The sequence below is a fragment of the Ambystoma mexicanum genome, chromosome 3p (assembly GCF_040938575.1).
Source record: "Ambystoma mexicanum isolate Mex_15411 chromosome 3p, UKY_AmexF1_1, whole genome shotgun sequence".
NCBI lineage: Eukaryota > Metazoa > Chordata > Amphibia > Caudata > Ambystomatidae > Ambystoma > Ambystoma mexicanum.
In genome coordinates, this window is record NC_090925.1 from 738,515,316 (window position 1) to 738,534,609 (window position 19,294).

General features: G+C 51.5%; 1 protein-coding gene across 2 annotated transcripts in view; it reads left to right on the plus strand.

Annotated features, from left to right (window-relative positions):
• Positions 1–19,294, plus strand: part of SRCAP (Snf2 related CREBBP activator protein) — a 2,075,623-nt gene that overhangs the window by 1,239,719 nt on the left and 816,610 nt on the right. For both annotated transcript variants that reach the window (XM_069651627.1, XM_069651629.1), the window contains one exon: positions 17,488–17,900. In XM_069651627.1, the coding sequence (XP_069507728.1) occupies positions 17,488–17,900 (413 nt within the window). The remainder of the gene's footprint in view (positions 1–17,487; positions 17,901–19,294) is intronic.

A 19,294-nucleotide genomic window follows, 5' to 3' on the forward strand; every position in this document is an offset into this window, starting at 1 on the left:
GCATGAATGGGAGAAACCTGCATAAAAGGCAAGGCTTCTTGAACAAAAGATCGAGTCGACCACTGGACAAAACATCCAACAAAGGAATCGTGAATCGCTGCATCCTCCTGGACCGTTGAAACTGCCCAGTGAAGCCCTGCTGCTGTGCTGAAACTACTTTTCCGAATCGACTAAAGAAGCTCTGGAGAGGACAACGTCTTTCCTTGGGTTGGTAGGACCAACTAACCCCAAGACTAACTTTCCTGGAATACCTTCCCCAACTGGCTGTACTTCTTTGCTAATGCTGGAACTAAGTGCCAGGGGCCCGAGAAATCCATATTCTAGTGCAACGTCTTTAAGCCGAACCGTAGCTCCAGGAAGATCTGAGGACCCTCCCGAAGCAGTCACAACCCAAGCCCGAGTCACCTCACCAGAGGGCTGGACTCAAGGAGTGAAGGAAGCCAATCAAGTGTCCAAGATCCGCAGTGGTGCTGTTTGCCGGGAGCTGAAACCGCAAAGTGCTGCTGAACTGAAAAGAGCCTGTAGCTGCCGCCCTTCGAATTGCAGTGCAGTAGTCCTCCAGATGTCTTCCCTCTTGTCCGCACAACTGAGAACCAGGAACCCAGGATCTGCATCACTGCAACCAGAACAGAACCCAGCTGGATCCTCTTCTTCTAACCAAAGGTACTGTGCTGACTAAGCTTGCATTATCTCGCTTGAAACTTGCAGTAGCTGCTTTTGGAAAAGTTGATCTCAGCTCTGACTTTCACAAGTCTAACAGCTTGTGGCCCAACAGTGATTTTCAACAAACTCTCTAACTTTGTGCAAGACATCTGTGCTATCTAAGAAGTGTCTCAGCTCCATAGACATTGTTCAAATTGACTTTGGCTGTCCTGGCTCTCTGCAGACTCTTCTGATCCATTGACATTGATTCTAACCGTCCCTCATAGGTGGCACATTAGTTTAACTAGTATTGCTATAAAAGGTTTTATCTAGACTTCATTGGGTATTGAAAAGTGGTCACATACTGAGAACCTGTTTGCCCTTTTCCTTCCCTAACCTTTTCCTTTTCCACAACCTCAAAATGTTACCAAGTGCAAAAAGTGATATATAAATGCCAATACTGTCCTAGTAATTTTAAGTCACCTCAGGGTGTAGGTAGTGTGTATGAAGCATAGAGTATCTACTTGCTTATATTGATTCTGAGAACGTGTTATGAAGTGTATTTTTATTGTTGCACATTGCCTTTTTTTTAAAGAAGGCTTATTTAAAACTGACAGTTCAATAAACAATTATTGTACTAGAAAACCGTGTGTGTGTGTGTGTGTGTGTGTGTGTGTGTTAATTTCGATGCTGCAGCTCACATTTACCCCTCTTGAGATAAGTCTAGCTGCTCAGTCACACTACCAACTTTGGTAGTACAGAGCTATACCAATAGGTGGGTTACCTAATACAGAGAGGACAAGACTGGTTTAGATTCCCACAGGGTTAATGTGTATTCTCCAGCATTGGATCTTTCATGGATTACATGCTTAGAATATTCCCCGTCGTCAGACTGGGACCCCTCGGTACACTTATATAGCCTTTTCCTATAGGAAAACTTCAGACACTTTTGTGTCCTATCTACGTCCTTTTAGGACCCGCCTACGCATGCTCCGCAGGCCGTTCCAGTATAAGAGGCCCGCCCCCGCGGTTCCCCTTCAGATTTCAACCGTCTCCAAAGTAGTGGGATCTCCTCGTGTTGTCTTGCTATTTTGTACTAGGTTGCCTTATTGGATTTCGAGTACGATATGTCCTCTGTATCAGGAAAAGCGCTGTTCCGTCCATGCGCGACGTGCGGCTTGAAAAAGGTTTACGAGGGGGACGGACATATGGATTGTATATATTGCCTCCACCCTCACCATTCGGCGGATGCCTGCGACATATGCAAGGGGTTTTCTCAAAAAACCCTCAAAGACCGGAACCGACGCCTGGTGGCATGGCTGAATGAGGGTGCGGGGGCATACCCCCCCCCTCGGAGGTAGGCTCCACACAGTCGGCGAAAACATCACGCCGCGCGGCCTCGTCGGAACCACCGGCGAAGAAATCTAGATCGTCGGAAAAAGAGTCGTCTGGAACTCACTCCACTACAGACTCCTCGTCAATGAAATCATCCTCATCAAAAAAGCATGAGAAGGAAAGGAAATCCTCCTCTGGCAATCATCACAGATCGACCACGAGACGAGAGTCGAGTAAAAGCGGGCACAGTGTGGAGAAGGCGGGACCGCCGAAACCACCTGCGAAGCCTGCGCCGCCGACGGCGATCCGACCGCCTTCCCGCCACTAGCGCAAGGGGCATCCTCCGTCCCGTCGACAATGGCGTCGACGAGAGCCTCATCGACGGGGGTCCTACAGGAGGACTGGAGGCCTGAAGTCCTCGACCCTAACCCCCCAGAGGCTTTGCTACAAGAGCAAGCTATGTTGCTGTCCTCGGAGGACGAGAGCGAGAGTGTGGCTGGCCCAGCAGACCTAGGGCTACGAGCGGCTGTCAAGTCGTCGACGAGGGCATCCGTTACACCGGTACCTGCCTCAATCCTCAATCGGTTTTGTCGTTGGATATTCTGTCCTCGCTTCAGTCCTTGCTACGGTCGTTGGACCAGCGACTTCCCCAGGTCAGCCTGCCACAGTCACCCGTCGACGAGCCGGGCCCGTCCCGTCAACCGCCGCACCCACGCACGCCAATCTCAACACTGGCGCAGGAGGAAGGTGAGCTGCCAGATTCGGAGTCGGACAGGGGAGCCATGTCAGAGGTCTCTTTATCCCCCTCCAGGGATCCTACCTGGGAGTCAGAGGCGGAGTTAGAAAACCCCAGAAGCCCAGCTCACCCGTCCCCTCCGGACGACATTGCGTCATTCCATTCGATGATGGAGAAGGCATGCAAAGAATTTGGTCTGTCCCAGGAAGAACAGAAAAAGGACTGTGTTTTGTTCGACCACATGGGCAAGAGAAGGAGGTCGGTGTTCTCGATACCGATACTTGACCATGTATGGAAAGAAGGGTTGCAGACAATGAGACACCCATTCTCAGAACCAGCAGTGAAAGGACGCCTAGAAAAAAAGTTTAAGGCTCCAGAGTCTACACCCAAGTGTTTATCCTCTCAACCGACACCAGACTCGATGGTGTCGGCGGCGGCAGCGAGGAAGGCAAAGGCACAGCACAAGTGCACGACTCCACCCGAGAATGAAGCGAGACGCCAAGATGCCTTCGGCAAGAAAGTGCTCTCCGTGGGAGCGACCACAGTAAAGGTCGCAAACTCTCTGGCAATTGTGGCCAGATACGATAGGGAGATGTGGCACAGGCTGGCTCCACTGCTTGATCATCTTCCAGAAGAACAGAGGAAGGCGGCGATGCTACTGGTCCGAGAGGGGGAGGAAGCCTCAAATCACGCAATAAACATCGCGGTGGATCTTGCTGAGTCTGGCTTCAAGCAAGTCAATAATGGGGTCGTATTACGTCGACAGTCATGGCTGAAGTGTACCTACTTCAGGCCAGAGGTACAATACAAGGTCTTAGATATGCCCTTTGAGGGAGACCTTCTCTTCGGTGAGAAGGTGGACGAGGCCCTAAAAGGGATGAAAGAAGATTCGGACACGGCACGTTCTTTGGGTGCCCTCCAGAGTGGCAGGAGCTACAAGTCCTTTCGCCCCTTTAGAGGGGCTTCAGGAAATTCAAGATTCGCTTCTGGAGACAGATCCTTTGCCAGACCGGCTTACCCCTCCCAGGGGTACCGACATGCCTCACAATCCGCTAACCGTCGACGAAACTTCCAGTCTTCCAGAAAACGACCATCATACCCATCGTCGGCGAGAGACAAGCAAACTAAAGATCAGCAGTGACGTTTCACAACCCGTTCTGGGGGGAAGAGTTTCAGCGTATGCCGACGAATGGGAAAGTATAACGACGGACCAATGGGTGTTGGACACTATAAGACACGGACACTCTCTTCAATTCAAACACAGCCCCCCGCAAATTCCACCTGTGTTCACCGCTCAGTCCCATATGAAGGCACTGCAACAAGAGGTTACACTCATGTTAGCGAAGGGAGTGATAGAATTAGTTCCAACATCACAGAGAGGCCAAGGAGTCTACTCAAGATACTTTGTCGTAAAAAAGCCGAATGGCAAATGGCGTCCCATTCTAGACTTGCGCGATCTCAACAAGTCCTTAAAGAGCCTGAAATTCAAGATGCTCACTCTGCAGGAAGTGATCCGCTCAGTTCAAAAGGGAGATTTCCTGGCGTCCCTGGATTTACAGGACGCGTATTTCCATATTCCAATGTGTCGGAAACACAGGAAATTCCTACGCTTTGTAATAGGGCGAACCCACTACCAATTCACGGTTCTTCCTTTCGGGCTCAAAACCTCCCCCAGAACGTTCACAAAATGCCTGGCTCAAGTGGCTGCCTGGCTAAGGAAGCAAAGCCACCATGTATACCCATACCTCGACGACTGGCTGGTAAGGGGATCCTCCCCAGCGTCGACCAACACAAGTCTACAAGCCACCATGCAGCTTCTACAACGGCTAGGATTCGCCATAAACTTCGAGAAATCCTCTCTGCGGCCATCGAGAACGCTGGTATTCTTGGGGGCACAGTTCGAGACTCAGCTAGGGCTGGTGAAACCTTCTCTCGACAGGACCTCGAGACTCATTCAACAGGCGGCCCGGCTACGGCGAAACACCAGGATCTCGGTGAGAAAGTATGTTTCGGTCCTAGGGGCCATGGCATCCTGCATCCATCTGGTGAGAGACTGTCGACTTTTCATGAGGCCAGTCCAAGAATTCTTCGCAGACCGATGGACACAGGCTCAGGGATCGTGGTCGGACAGGATAACCGTCGACGACGACAAGCTACTTCGGACCCTTCCACAATCTGAACAAAGGTGTGCCCCTACAGGAGCCGGAGTTCCAGAGCACCATAGTTACGGATGCGTCCCTAACCGGATGGGGAGCGCACATGGGTGCTCTCCAAACGCAAGGTCGCTGGTCTCCAACGGAGTCACTCCTACACATAAACGTACTGGAACTCAGAGCGGTACGATGGGCCTTGAAGGCGTTCCTACCACACATCAAGAGGTCGCGAGTGCGAATACTGACCGACAATACAACAGCCATGTTTTATCTGAGGAAACAAGGTGGGACACGATCAAGGACTCTCTCCATAGAAGCCCAGAAAACATGGCATTGGGCATCGAAGCACAAAATCTCCCTCGTGGCTCATCACCTTCCAGGAGTGAGGAACTGCCAAGCCGACTCCCTCAGGAGAAACATGGCCCAGATACACAAGTGGGAAATGGACACGGGTCACTTGAAGAAAGTGTTCGAGAAATGGGGCCACCCCACTCTGGACGCCTTTGTGACCAAAGAAAACAAGAAATGCAAAAAATTTGCAAGCAGGTGGCCCCAAGAGGGTTCGGTGGGGGAGGCGTTCTCCTTCCCATGGACGGACATGTTCCTCTATGCTTTTCCCCCGTTTCCCCTCATACGGAAAACAGTACAGTGGATACGCAGATACAATTGCCGGGTGATTCTAGTGACACCATACTGGCCGAGGCAACCGTGGTTCTCAGACCTCCTCCATCTATCGCTGGAACATCCCATAGCGTTTCCGAAAGTCCCGTACCTTCTATCCCGGGACAGAGGCACGGTGTGGCATCAGGACCCGGACAGTCTCAACCTTACGTCCTGGCTCCTGACTTCTTGGAATTCGGGGCTTTAGACATTTCAGAGGAGTGCAAAGAAATTCTGCAGGCGGCTAGAGCCCCTTCCACTAACAAATCCTACTCCTATAAGTGGCAGAGATTCTGTGAATGGTGTAGAAGACAGCGGGACCTACAACCATTGTCGGTGACGCCGGAACAAGTTCTACCTTACCTGCTCCTCTTAGCAAAAAAGGGATTGCCCCCCTCATCGATAAAGATACACCTGGCAGCCATCTCAAGGTTCACAAGGAAGAGGCAGTCGCCTCCTCTATTCAGTGACAGACTGGTGAAACACTTCATGCGGGGTTTATTTCGAGCTTTTCCCCTGGTGAAACGTTTTCCCCCGGCGTGGAGCCTCAACACAGTGTTGGCAGGTTTGATGAAACCGCCTTTCGAGCCTATGGCCACGTCCGACATGAAATTCATTTCGTGGAAGTTGGCATTCCTGATAGCTATCACATCAGCCAGACATATCTCGGAACTACAAGCGCTGGTCGTGGACCCGCCATACCTAAGATTCTTTAAGGAAAAGGTAGTCCTGGCGACTAACCCTACGTTCGTCCCTAAGGTTCCGACGGTATATCACAAACACTCATCCGTGGTTCTGCCTACTTTCTTCGCCACTCCATCGTCGGCAGCAGAAAAAACTCTTCATACCCTGGACGTTAAGAGGGCTCTGAAATTCTACCTACATCGCACACAAGACATCAGGGCTACTCGGCAACTGTTTGTCGCATATGGTCCGTTGACGAGAGGTAAAGCGATCTCGAAACAGGGATTGGCCAGATGGGTCTCGTCGACGATTGCTTTTTGTCACTCTAAGGCCAGAAGGCCACTGCAAAGACATCCTAGAGCCCATTCTACAAGGTCGATGTCATCCTCAACAGCGTTATGGGCCGGAATTCCGCTGACGGACATATGCCAAGCTGCGGCATGGTCAGTGCCCCACACGTTTACCCGCCACTACTGCCTTGCCAGGCAGCATGCGGATGAGGCGCAGATGGGAAGAGCTGTCCTGCGCCATCTGTTTCAGTAAGGTAAGCTCCACGTTGTGGAGAGTGTGTTTTCTACCTTTGATGACAGTATACTTTCGGTGGGAAAGGTTATATGAGTAAACTTATTACTGCTGCGCATATGTGTTGAGTAGTAGGGTGGGGGTACGTTACATTGCATTCTCACCACCGTCTCAAGTGTTACTGCTATACAATCTATTCTAAGCATGTGAATCCATGAAAGATCCAATGCTGGAGAAGGGAATAGTTTCTTACCTGTAACTCCATTTCTCCAGCATTGGTATCTTTCATGGATTCACATGCGCCCGCCAAGCCTCCCCGGGACTGCAATGTAGGTGATGGATAAGTTTAACCCTTCCTACTTTGGAGGGGCCGAAATCTGAAGGGGAACCGCGGGGGCGGGCCTCTTATACTGGGACGGCCTGCGGAGCATGCCTAGGCGGGTCCTAAAAGGACGTAGATAGGACACAAAAGTGTCGGAAGTTTTCCTATAGGAAAAGGCTATACAAGTGTACCGAGGGGTCCCAGTCTGACGACGGGGAATATTCTAAGCATGTGAATCCATGAAAGATACCAATGCTGGAGAAATGGAGTTACAGGTAAGAAACTATTCCCTTCTCCAGCATGGGGTCTGGCATGAATTCACATGCTAATATTCCCCGTCAGGCTGGGAATCCTTGGTAAAGAAAAAATCTGTTTTTCGTTTCTGAACTGTCTTTCTACTAGTAACCAATCACTGGTCTCTGGGTCATACTGCCCCCATCCAATGACTGCCCTCTACCTACGCCCCTCCTCTGGCAGCCATCTTTGATTTTTACACCGCACGTTCAATAGTTGGTAGTCCTTGTGCTTTAGTTCTTGAGCTTTTACTGCGTTTTGCGTTTTTTCGAAGTTTTCTCTTATATTTTCGGTCAATCGAGCCTCAAGTTCCACCGATTCTACTTACGAACAACAGGGACCCGTTTTCGGAACTTCTACGCTCCTCAAGGGCATCTTTTCATTGAGTTTCCACTCCTCAGAGGATTCCAGAAGATCTTTGAGGCCTACCCTGAGTTGTCATGGCCCAGGACAAAGGAAACATGACCCCTGCTGGACCCAAGCTGTTCAGGAGCTGCCCTGGATGCAGGCTACAAAACGTCTTTGAGGATGAGCACTCACGGTGCCTTTACTGCCTTCATGACGACAAATCGCACGTGGAGAAGGACTGTGCGTTTTGTAAGAATATGTCCGAACGGACAATGAGGGATTGTCATACTCGACTCGCCAACTGGCTGGAGGGGAAGAGCCCAGCAGCAGGTGAGAAGAGGAAGAAGTCAGAGCGGTCTTCTAAGACCTTTGAGGGCGCTCCCGCCACTGGGGCCCAACAAAAGGCAAAGCACCGCTAGTCCGCCGGCACCGGGAGTGCCAATCGGTCAGGCTCCTCGGCTGCCAGGCAGGGCGCATTGTCACCGACGCCATCAACCACGAGCCAACGCTCTGGCTCGGGCAAGAGGAAACCGGAGAACCCGGAGGCTATCCCAGTGGAGATGACATCTTGGCCTAGAGTTTCCCTGCCACCGCACAGGGAATCCTCTTTTCAGCCTATCGATAAGACCCCTGTGAAACCCCAGGCAGAGAGAGGCGGGGGCCCGGTAGCCATTACGGACACTGATACCACCTCTGAAGATGAGCTGGCTGGCGTTGCAAAGATCCTGGACAAGAAGTTTGAGGAGGTCCGGTCCTACGGGAGGGATTCCGACGAGGCGGACGAAGGAAGCGACGGCTGTGCCGACGAGGAACCACGGGCCGTGGAGGGGACGGAGGATTCGACTCCCCAACCGTCGCTCCCGTGCCTATGCCACAAGACAACTCAGGAGCTATCTTGATGGCTATTCAGGCCTTGTGTACGGAGATAAGGACAAGGTTGTCCTTACCCCCCAGCGGACGATCTAGCAGAGCCTGGACCTTTGGGAAGCCCACCGAGCAAGCGGAGGAGAACTCATCCCCCTCCACCTTTCCAGCCTGTACTGCCTTCACAGCCTTCCCCTCCTCCGAGGGATGAGACGGGAACGGTAACGGAGGAGACAACGGGGATGGATGACGACGGTGGTGACGACGGAATGGACCTTCCATCACCACACGCTCGGGCCTCCCCTCCCGACGAAATTGGCTCCTGCCACGCCATGATCGCCAGTGCATCTGAGCTCTTCCAGCTGTGCCCCGAAGAACAGAAGGAAGGTTTCCTCTTCCAACGGCAGGAGGCCAAGAGGAAGACTGTCCTCATTCCCGTTACTGGACGACATCTGGGACGAGGGGCTGGTGCTCCTGAAGAACCTGTCCACGGCTCCTGCTAAGAGACCAGTATGAGAAGTAGTACTGGGTCCCGACTCCGCCCCCTTGTGCCTCAGGGCACAGCCGTCCCCGGATTCAGTAGTCTCCGCGGCAGCCAAGAAGAAAGCAGCGGGGGCGACGACTTCAACTTCCCCACCGGACGGCGAGGGAAAGAAACTGAACGCCATGGGATGGCAGGTCATCTCGTCCACGGCGACGACTATTAAATCGGCCAAGCCTCGCGATTGTGGCACGCTACGACAGGGAGCTGTGGGTTAAGAGGTGGCTTCAGACCACGCCATCACGGTGGCCACGGACATCTGACACCGGCTTTCGCCAGATGGGCAACAGCGTTTGCCTTCGCCGACGCGGCTGGCTCAAGGCCACCGACTTCCGCCAGGACGTGCAGACCAGGGTTCTGGACATGCACTTCAACGGGAACAACTTGTTCGGCAAGACTGTGGACGAGACGGCTCGGGCCTTGGGTGTTCTTCAACGACGACGGCCGTCCTTTCGGAACTCCGGAGACAAGGGTTTCTCCAAAGGATTCGGCGGCGGTTCCTTGTCGTACCACCAAGCGGCCTGTTCCTCGTCACAGGAAGCCTACAGAGGATGCGGCAAGACGGGAGGATCTCGTTGTCGCCAAGGTGGCAAGACCGCAGCCAAGCAGGACTGAACCGGCCGTGGGGCGGGCCCCCACCCAAGCACCCCGGTGGGAGGCCGCCTGGCAAAATTCGTCAGCGTGTGGGAGTCCATCTCCACTGACCATTGGGTGCTAGATGCCCTGGCCCGCGGGCACACCCTGGAATTTCAGAGAAGGTGTCCACGTATACCACCCGTGGCCAGGAAGGAAAACCACATCCCACAACTACTTCTGCAGGTACGAGTGGTGTTAAGGAAGGGAGCCATAGAACTCGTCCCAAAAAGGCTCCGGGGCTCCGGAGTGTACTCGCGGTACTTCCTCGTCCGGAAGAAGACCGGCGGTTGGCGACCCATCCTGGACTTAGTACATCAAGTCACAGAAATTCCGGATGGTCACCCTCCAGCACGTGCAGGGACAGCTGGAGGGAGGCAATTTCCTATTGTCGCTGGACTTGGAGGATGCCTACTTACACATCCCCATTCTAAATGGACATCGCAAATTCCTACGATTCGTGGTCCAGGGGCGGCACTACCAGTTCAAAGCCCTTACCTTCGGATTGAAGTCGGCACCCAGGGTATTCAAGTGCCTGGCACCAGTGGCAGTGCGGCTGTACCTGCAGGGGATTCACGTCTACCCCTACCTGGAAAACTGGCTCATCTAAGCAAAGTCAAGAGAACTCGCCGTCGATCACACAGCAAAGACCGTCCAACTGCTCACGGATCTGGGATTCTCGATCAACATTGCGAAATCCCACTTAGTACCCTCACAAGTCTCCCTGTTCCTGGGAGCCAGACTCGGCACAGTGGCGCGAGTGTCCTCCCCGTCAGAGGAAAGGACGAATGTCATCCTAGGCAAGGTACAACGGCTGTTGACCATGGAGGTGGCCAGGGTGAGGGCAATTAAGTCCCTACTCTGCTTGATGTCATCGTGCATCTTCCTCGTGCGCCTATGCAAGCTGCTGATGCGACCACTGCAGGAGTTCCTCGACGCCCGCTGGATGCAAGCGGCGGGCAGCTTTGAGGACAGGATCTCACTCAACAAGACGTTCCGCCAAGCGATCCGGTGGTGGGGCACCCGCACGCATCTAGCGGCGGGCTTGGACTTCCAGACCCCAGCACATCAGGAAACGGTGACGACGGACGCCTCCCTGGAGGGATGGGGAGCGCACACGGGAGATCTCCATGCAAGAGGCCTTTGGCTCTCGGAGGAGAGGTCTCTTCACATCTATGCGCTGGAGCTCCGAGCCGTGTTCTGGGCCCTCAGGTTGTTCCATCCGTCCCTCAAGAGCAAAGTGATCAGGATCTTTACCGACACCAGCACCACGATGTTCTACATCCGGAACCAGGGGGGCCACAGATCCCCAGCCCTATCCAAGGAAGCGCAGGATCTGTGGCACTGGGCCGTCGCCCAAGGGATGTTTCTGGTACCCTTCCATCTGGCAGGAAAAAATAACACTATCGTCGACTCGCTCATTAGGGAGCTGCGCTCGTGCCACGAGTGGGAGCTGTGGCAGGATCAAGTGGATCTCCTATTCAGACAATGGGACAATCCCCAGATCGACCTATTCGCGACGGCGAAGTTCGCCTGCAGGTTTCCCCAGCCGGGGAGAATGTGCGATGCCTTCTCATTCACCTGGGACGGCCTATTCCTGTACGCGTTCCCATCGTTGCTGCTGCGACTCATCAGTCAACTCAGATGGTCCCGTGCAGGATGATCCTCGTTGCACCGGCGTGGCCGAGGCAAATTTGGTTCCTGGACCTTCTGGACATGTCAGCGTCCCAACCAGTCAAACTGCCGATGGACGTGGATCTTCTCGCCAGAGAAGGAGGTGCTATCCTCCACCACGACCTGGGGTCGCTGAACTTGCAGGACTGGCTCTGGTAGCACTACAGTTCGGAGGGTACGATATCCGGGCGGACTGTAAGGAGGTGCTTGCAAAGGCCAGGGTGTCCTCGACTCTCAAGTGCTCTGGACACAAATGGAAGAGGTTCTCTGTCTGGTGCTGTGCACAGAAGATTAACCCTCTGCGGATTAGGTCCCCTCAAGTGCTGCCATACTTGCTATTGCTGGCCAAGACTGGACTGGCGCATGCCTCCATCAAGATCCATCTGGCGGCTATCTCCCGCTACACCAGAACTCCGGGGCGCTCGTCGCTATGGTCCCATCGCTTGGAGAAGGAATTCATGAAAGGACTTTTCCGATCATTCCCACCGGTGAAGGCCCTGGCCCCGGCGTGGGAGCTTAACGTGGTGCTGACCAGGCTCATGGCGCCTCCATTTGAGCCGCTGCATTCGGCACAGTTGAAGTTCCTGTCATGGAAGACAGCGTTTATTGTGGCCATCACCTCCTCACGACGAGTGGGAGAGATCCAGGCCCTCGCCTTTAAACCTCCAAACCTGACATTCCACGAGACGAGGGTGGTGCTGAGGACGCACCCCTCCTTCATGCCCGAGGTGCCGTCGGACTTGCATCTCAACGAGCCCTTGGTGTTACCTGTTTTCTTCCCATCGCCGGCTGAGAGGACTTTGCACTCGCTGGACGTAGCTAGAGTGCTGAAGTTCTACGTGGACCGCACAAAGAGCCTTCGGAAGACATCACAACTGTTCGTGAACTTTGGACCTGTGAACCAAGGGAAGGCCGTCTCGAAGGCTTCCATTTCCAGATTGCTCTCCGGCTGCATCATGCACTCACCGGTTGTCAAACCGACCGTTGCTCGGCCGTCTGAGAGCCCATTCGACCAGAGTGAGCCCTGCTACAACAGCGTTCTTGTCTGGTGTGCCTCTGCTGGACATCTGCAGGGCTGCTGCGTGGAGGTCGACGCACACCTTCACGAGATTCTACTGCGTCGACCGGGATTCCCGGGAGGAGTCCAGGGTCGGCCAGGCAGTGCTGCGCAACCTGTTCGCCTGAAGGTGGGCCTGGTGAGGAGGTAAGAGTTGCTTAATGTTGAGTTGATGAAATGCTTAATGTTGAGCCTTGCCACCTCCCGTGGTTGTGCATGTGTGTACTGCTATGTATTCTTGTATTCATGAGCATGTGAATCCATGCCAGAACCCATGCTGGAGAAGGAACAAGTTACTTACCTGTAACTGTTGTTTTCCGCATGGGTCTGGCATGGATTCACATCCGAACCCTCCCACCTACCCCTCTGCGGCTCTTCTCTTGGTCCTACTGCCACTTTACATGCTAGCAAATATGAAGATGGCTGCCAGAGGGGCTTAGGTAGAGGGCATTCATTGCCTGGGGGCAGTATGACCCAGAGACCAGTGATTGGTTTCTAGTAGAAAGACAGTTCAGAAAGGAAACAAACTGATTTTTTCTTTACCGAGGATTCCCAGCCTGACGACAGGGAATATTCATGAGCATGTAAATGTCATGATCTCTGCTTCCAAAAGGTCAGGGTTTTCCCAACTCCCTTGGAAGCAGATTCATAACCCAGGTTCCGAGTGCCAACCAGTCCCAATTGGGACCTTTTGGACCCAGTCCTGGCGCCAGTGGCACCAGGCTCATAAATATGCCCAGTCCCAGTGCTGGAAGCGCCGGGCTCATAATGCTTGGGTGGACTTACCTGCAGCAGACCATGCTGCTTACTTGCCTGCCAGTTGAGCCTCTGATCCTCTTCTGTTTGGAACTACTTTTCCTGTTGGGTGGGGGCAGGAGCCACTCCCTAGGTTCAGAACACTGGAACTCTTCTGGAAAGCAGGAACTCTTTTCTTACCTAGGCGTGGCTGTGGAAGGAGACACCTAAGCACTACAGGAGGCTATTTAAACCACACCCGATGGATGAATCTTGCTTTGCATTATTCTGCATCCTCTGCAGCAGAACGCTCATCGTGTCTTCTGCATCTGATCCTGGGCCTAAGGAAAAAGGCTTACCATCCTGAATCTAGTCTTCAGCAACACCTATAAAGACAAGAAAGAACAGGTTAGCATTACGGTCTTCAGTGACAGCTCTTCACTTACCTGGGCCATCGGCTGTCACCAACGCCTCGCGCTGCATTCTGAAAGACAAAGGCTTACCTACTCTTCGTGCGCTCCGGAGGTCTTCACACTGCATTCCGGCATCTGAAAGACAAAAGCTTACCAACTCTTCGCACGCTCTGGAGGCCTTCGGCGCTGCATCCCGCATCTGAAAGACAAAACAAGGTGCGTTTAAAGACATTGGGGAACTTTAATACTCACGTGCCATTACTCCTTTCCACATCTAACCCAGTGGGTATTCCGGCACCCTGCAGCCGCTCCGAACTTGTACCTGCAAAATAAAAAGACAGTTAGAGCGCATCGTGAAGCAGGCAACAAGCGCTTACTTACGTGCTTCCAGGCGCTTCTATTCATCACACGGGCTCCATCTTCAACTCACTTCAGCCCGTCATCCACCATCGCCGGAACCCTGCAAAACAAGAGACATCATTACTAAAGACTTTAAAGACATTAGAATTACTCGAAACTTACCGTTCGTGCAGTAAACGATGGACAGCAGTCCTCTGAAGTCAAGAGGCCTGCTCCCCTTATCCAGTGAAGAAACTGGTTACAGCACCCTGCCCCGAGGCAGATGGAGAGCATGGCGTTCACTTACCTAAGACATCTTACCCTTCGAGTCAAACATACAGTGCACAGAGGTCCAGCCCAAAGAGCCAGCCGTGTGTTACACATCACCTTTGAAGATACGGTATACGCCCAGTCAAGACCGGCGCCTCTACGGGAATCAGGTGAGCGTTACAGTGAATCCATGCCAGACCCATGCTGGAGAACAACAGTTACAGGTAAGTCACTTGTTCCTTACTCAGGACTACTGCATTGACGCGCATTCCAAGACGGATACAGAGGTGGGACAAGCGGTCCTAAAACATCCATTTGCTGCTGCTCCTTCTCGTGACCCACCACCTTCTCCTAACACTGCTTGCTAATCTATGCACAGCATGTGATCGAAGGAGATTCCACAAGCGGAATACGTTATTCACTGTAATCGTATTTCTGATGCTTGTATCTGCTTAGATTCACATGCGCCCACCTTTCCTCCCCCGAGAGAAGGTGCATAGATGTTATGAGCTTTCTGCCTGTATCTGCTTGGATACAACTGTACTCGCACTGCACACACTACACGCAACCTCATGTCAGAACAAAACAATCTGAGGGACTTTGATGTGTGAAGGACCATGAGTACAGTGGACGTCACACTAGGGATAGTATTACTGGCACGCCCTGTCGACGTCCGTTTTCGAGTTTCAAAAACAACTGTAATACTCTGCGGCTTCCACTAGTGGTCGGCCTATGCATAGCATGTGAATCTAAGCAGATTCAAGCATCAGAAATACGATTACGGTTAGTAATGTATCCCATATATTTATTATATTTACACAGGAGTCACTATTAAATACTGAGCACATTAAACTATCACACATAGGTAAACCTTTCGATGCTTTCATATAGGCACTTCTTAGTTGCTCAACGCACACAATTGTTACAGGAGCTTGACCGTTCTATCGGTAATAACCCGCACCCACAAAATAATACGGTAATTGTATTTAGTGTGCATATAATATGGTGTTTTTTGGGGAGGAAAACAGTTGGTTATTGTTATCCTAGTAGAGCTTCAGGTTCTAGAGGAGGTTTCCCAGCACAGCAAGGCCTTTAAAGTAAAAAACGCAGCCCTTGTGAAAAGCTAGTTCGTAATGCATTTAAAGTCTTGCAAAGCAGAAGAAATCAAATGGTCCTGTGGATACTTTCTAGTCTCTACGGTAGAAGATACGAGAAGGCTTAACCAATGTTGGAGACCCTGAGAATATACTCTCTAAATGGACACAAGCAGCGGCTTGAGTCGGAGATAAGAGGGGATTGCACTGGACACCTCTACATGTACTCCAACGCTCTGGAGCAACTTTCTGGAATCAGGTAAGCAATACCTTTTTCCCCACAGTACCTTTTGGTTAGAAGAAAATGCTTGTGCTGGATGCTCCGCAATGTTGCAGCTCTGGACCAAATTCCTTTGTCTGATGACTGAAGGCAGGACAAAGGACTGGATCTCTCAGCAGCAGTCTCGAGTGAGGACCTGTGGCACGACTTTCAACAACTTCTTGGTTCACTCTGCAGTTTTCTGCAGCACCAACAAAGGACCCAGATCGCCCGGCCAATCTTCTTTGCTTCCTGTAGTCCCGCACTCTGATGAGGGGGTCTGGGCGAGTTGGATCGGATCTCTGGAGTGTCCTTGAGGGCTCAGCAAAGATTTGGACGGCTTTGGCCTTTACATAACGCTGCATTCGAAATGGGCAGCAGGTCTCCTGGTATTGGGTTTCCACAGCTCTGGAATATCCTATGACCTTGGGAGATGGCTCACTTCAAAAGTTTGTCTTGGGACTGGTTGTTCCCACCAGCCAAAGGGAAGGAGTCGTCCTCTTCAGAGCTCCTCTCTCGCACAGAAAACAGGGTCAGGATAGCAGCAGTCGCTTCACTGCATTGCAAAGGGTCTGCAGGCATCTCTGGTCATCGTCTTTGGTTACTTCAGCTTTAGTGGACAACTTGCTTTTCACACCAGAAGGCTCACCTTTTATAAAGTTCCAGCCCTCACTTCTCTGCAATCTCCCTCAACATTTTACAGAAATTGGCGGTTGGCTGTCCAATTAGGACACCCTGACCTCCTGTGGGAGCTTGTCCTATTCAGGCACTCTGGCAGACAAAGGACAGGGGGTGGGAGACTTCTCCCTCACTTTCTGCCTGCCCAGACACACTGGAGCTGTGGCAGGGACCCCCAAGGGTTCCCGCCAAAGGCAAAACACACATAGTGACCTCCCCCTCCCAGAATGGAAGAAGCAGCTCTAACATAGAACCACGCTAGTAATGACGACAAAAAAAGAAGGCATGCCCCAATTTAATACTTGGGTGCCCTTACTGTGCACTACCGGGGCTATGGCCTGTGGCATAGAAATGACACAATAGTTGGTAGAACACGTCCACTGCCACCAGCCATAACTAGTTTGTCTATGTGACTTAAGTCACAAGATCAGAAACAGGGGAGATACTAGGTATACCTTTGGCACTCCACATAATGTGGTGTGTGCCAATCTCTCAGACCGTTCAAACCGTAGTTACTCTAGGATAAAGAAAAATAATCTCAAAGGAGGACCCTATGGGTCCCCAGCAACACAGCCCATAAGCAGCTGTGTGCTGCAATATTAAAATTGATCACTTTAAGAGCTACCGAGCAGACAGACTCCTTAGTATAGGTAGAATACAAAGAATACGAGTTCCAAAACACACAACCCACAAGAATGAATGAGTGGAAAAAAGATTCCATTCGTTCTGGATTTAAGAAAAAAGGTACAGAAGTCCAGCAAAAAGTGCTGGGGGTCTCACTAGGAGAGGGTATGAATCATAAAAATGATCTCCTTAACAGCTTTTTTGATCTTTTAGAACACATTTATTTGCCCAATATGTATTTTTTACTATGAATGATGTGTTGTACATTTTGTTGTGTATGGGACGAGTTGTACTTTAGGACCAGTCCATCACTCCTACGAGTGAAGTTATACTTCCCTATGAGAGAATTGGTTTAGGTTGGTGGGCACCCATTCTGAAATACATCCCTCCCAGGCCCACCTTTGTTTATAAACTGATTATTTGTATCATAAATACATGAGTTGCTGAGTAATACAATGATGTACTTACTGTATATTACAGGTAATTGATTCCTTCTCTTCATGCTGACTGCTAACCATCACTTATCTATTCATCTGCTTGATGCTCACTCTAGGTTTTTAAATAATCTGTGCTGTCCTGGTGGACTCACATATGTTTTTTCTTCTTTCAGGATGTTCCAGCCTGTTCCGAAGCCTGAAGGACGCCCAGTAGTGATGGTTAATAGTCCACGGGCAACAGGTCAACAAAGACTGCCTGTACTCGCTATGACAGAGATGATGGAGACTACAGTAGCTGTTAACTCTGCTGCCCATATTCCACCTGTCATTCCAGTACAACCAAACATTTTAGTGCCCCCTGTCTCAGTGTCACCTGTTGTTCCAGTGTCACTTGTACCTGACACTCCACAGGTGTTGCTGGCAGCCCTGCCTGCCCAACTTCCTCTCGCAAACACTACACCCATCCTAACCGCAGCTCTCCCTCTTGTACAACCACCTACTGCTTTTGTGCCTGCGCTCAGCCTAAACACCTCTGCAGCTACTACAACAGTTACCTCCCTTCTGGGGCCGGTGTCAACACCACAAGGTCAGTATGGTGGGATATTCTGACAGTTTGCATTTTTGTGCTTGTTTCATCTTCTTTGTGGCCTGTAAACAACATAGGAGCCCAGACTGGAATACAGTTTGATTGATATTTTATTTGTATCACGCTCGAGCCCGACGAGGCAAGGGAGGGGAACAGGGGAGAACAAAAACAACAATCTTAACTAGGCCCAGTGCAATAAGAATGTGCAAGTGCATGGGAGAGGGAAAAGTGGAAAGTGCTGAGAAAAAGGAATAAAAATAAATAAGTACATCAATAATAAAAGCAGCAAACGGTGGTAGTGCAGCCGGCGAGCGGCAACTGCTAGATTTAAGGCAATAGACGGGGGCAGTCAGGGTGGGTGGCAGGGTGAACAGGTACCTGGGCCTGAAGTTAGAGGGTAAATCAGGTGCACGATGCCAAGACAGAACAGGTCAGCAGGGGAGCGGAGGAGCAAAAGCAAAGAGAGAGGGTCTTGAGGTGCTTCCGGAACCGGATATGGGTCTCCAAGTTTTTGTGGCAGGGAGGCTGTTCCAGAGGGAGGCCCCAGCTGAAGACCGACATCTACCCCCAGCTCGTTTTTTTGAAAAACGACTGACCCTGGGGGAGTTAGAGGAACGAAGAGCTCGGGAGGGAAGGTATTTACGGAGGGACAGCTGAAATTATTTTTGACCCAGGCCCCAGAAAGCCTTGTGGACAATGCAAAGGGTCTTTAATTTGATTCTTGCAGCCATTGGAGCCAATGAAGAGATTTCAGGGCTGGAGAGATACAATCCCAGGGATGGAGGTCATAGACAAATCTCAGTCCTGTTTTGGATAAGTTGCAAAGGGTGGACAGTAGAAGCAGGTAGATTTAGAAAGAGGCTGTTGAAATAATCCAACCTAGAGAGTACCAGGGCTCGAGAGACGGTGAGCTTCTGGGGGAAGGAGAGGAAAGGCAGAATACCTCTGACGAGTTGCAGTAGGAAGTTAGACTTTTTAGAGACACCAGAGATGTGGGCAGAGAAGGAAAGCGTGGAGTCAGATTACCCTGAGGTTCTTATCCCCGCAGGTGGGGGTAAGAGGAGGGCCAAAGGAGGCCGGCCAGAGAGTGTCAGGAAAGGAGTGTGAAGATGTACCGATGAGGATCTCAGTCTTGCTGGCGTTCAGGCAGAGTTTATTGGCGGAACACCAATCCTGAATGGCAGATAGGCAATCGGAGATCAGAGAAGGAGAAGAGGTGGCAGAGGGAAGCCTGAAAATGAGTTGAGCGTCAGCATAACACTGAAACTTTGAGCAGAAAATGGCAATGCGATTGGTGAGAGCTGCCAGATATTGGTTTAAGAGCCAGGGTGAGAGGTTAGACTCCTGGGGAACACCGCAGGTAGAAAGGAAGATAGATGAAAGAAAGGACCCAA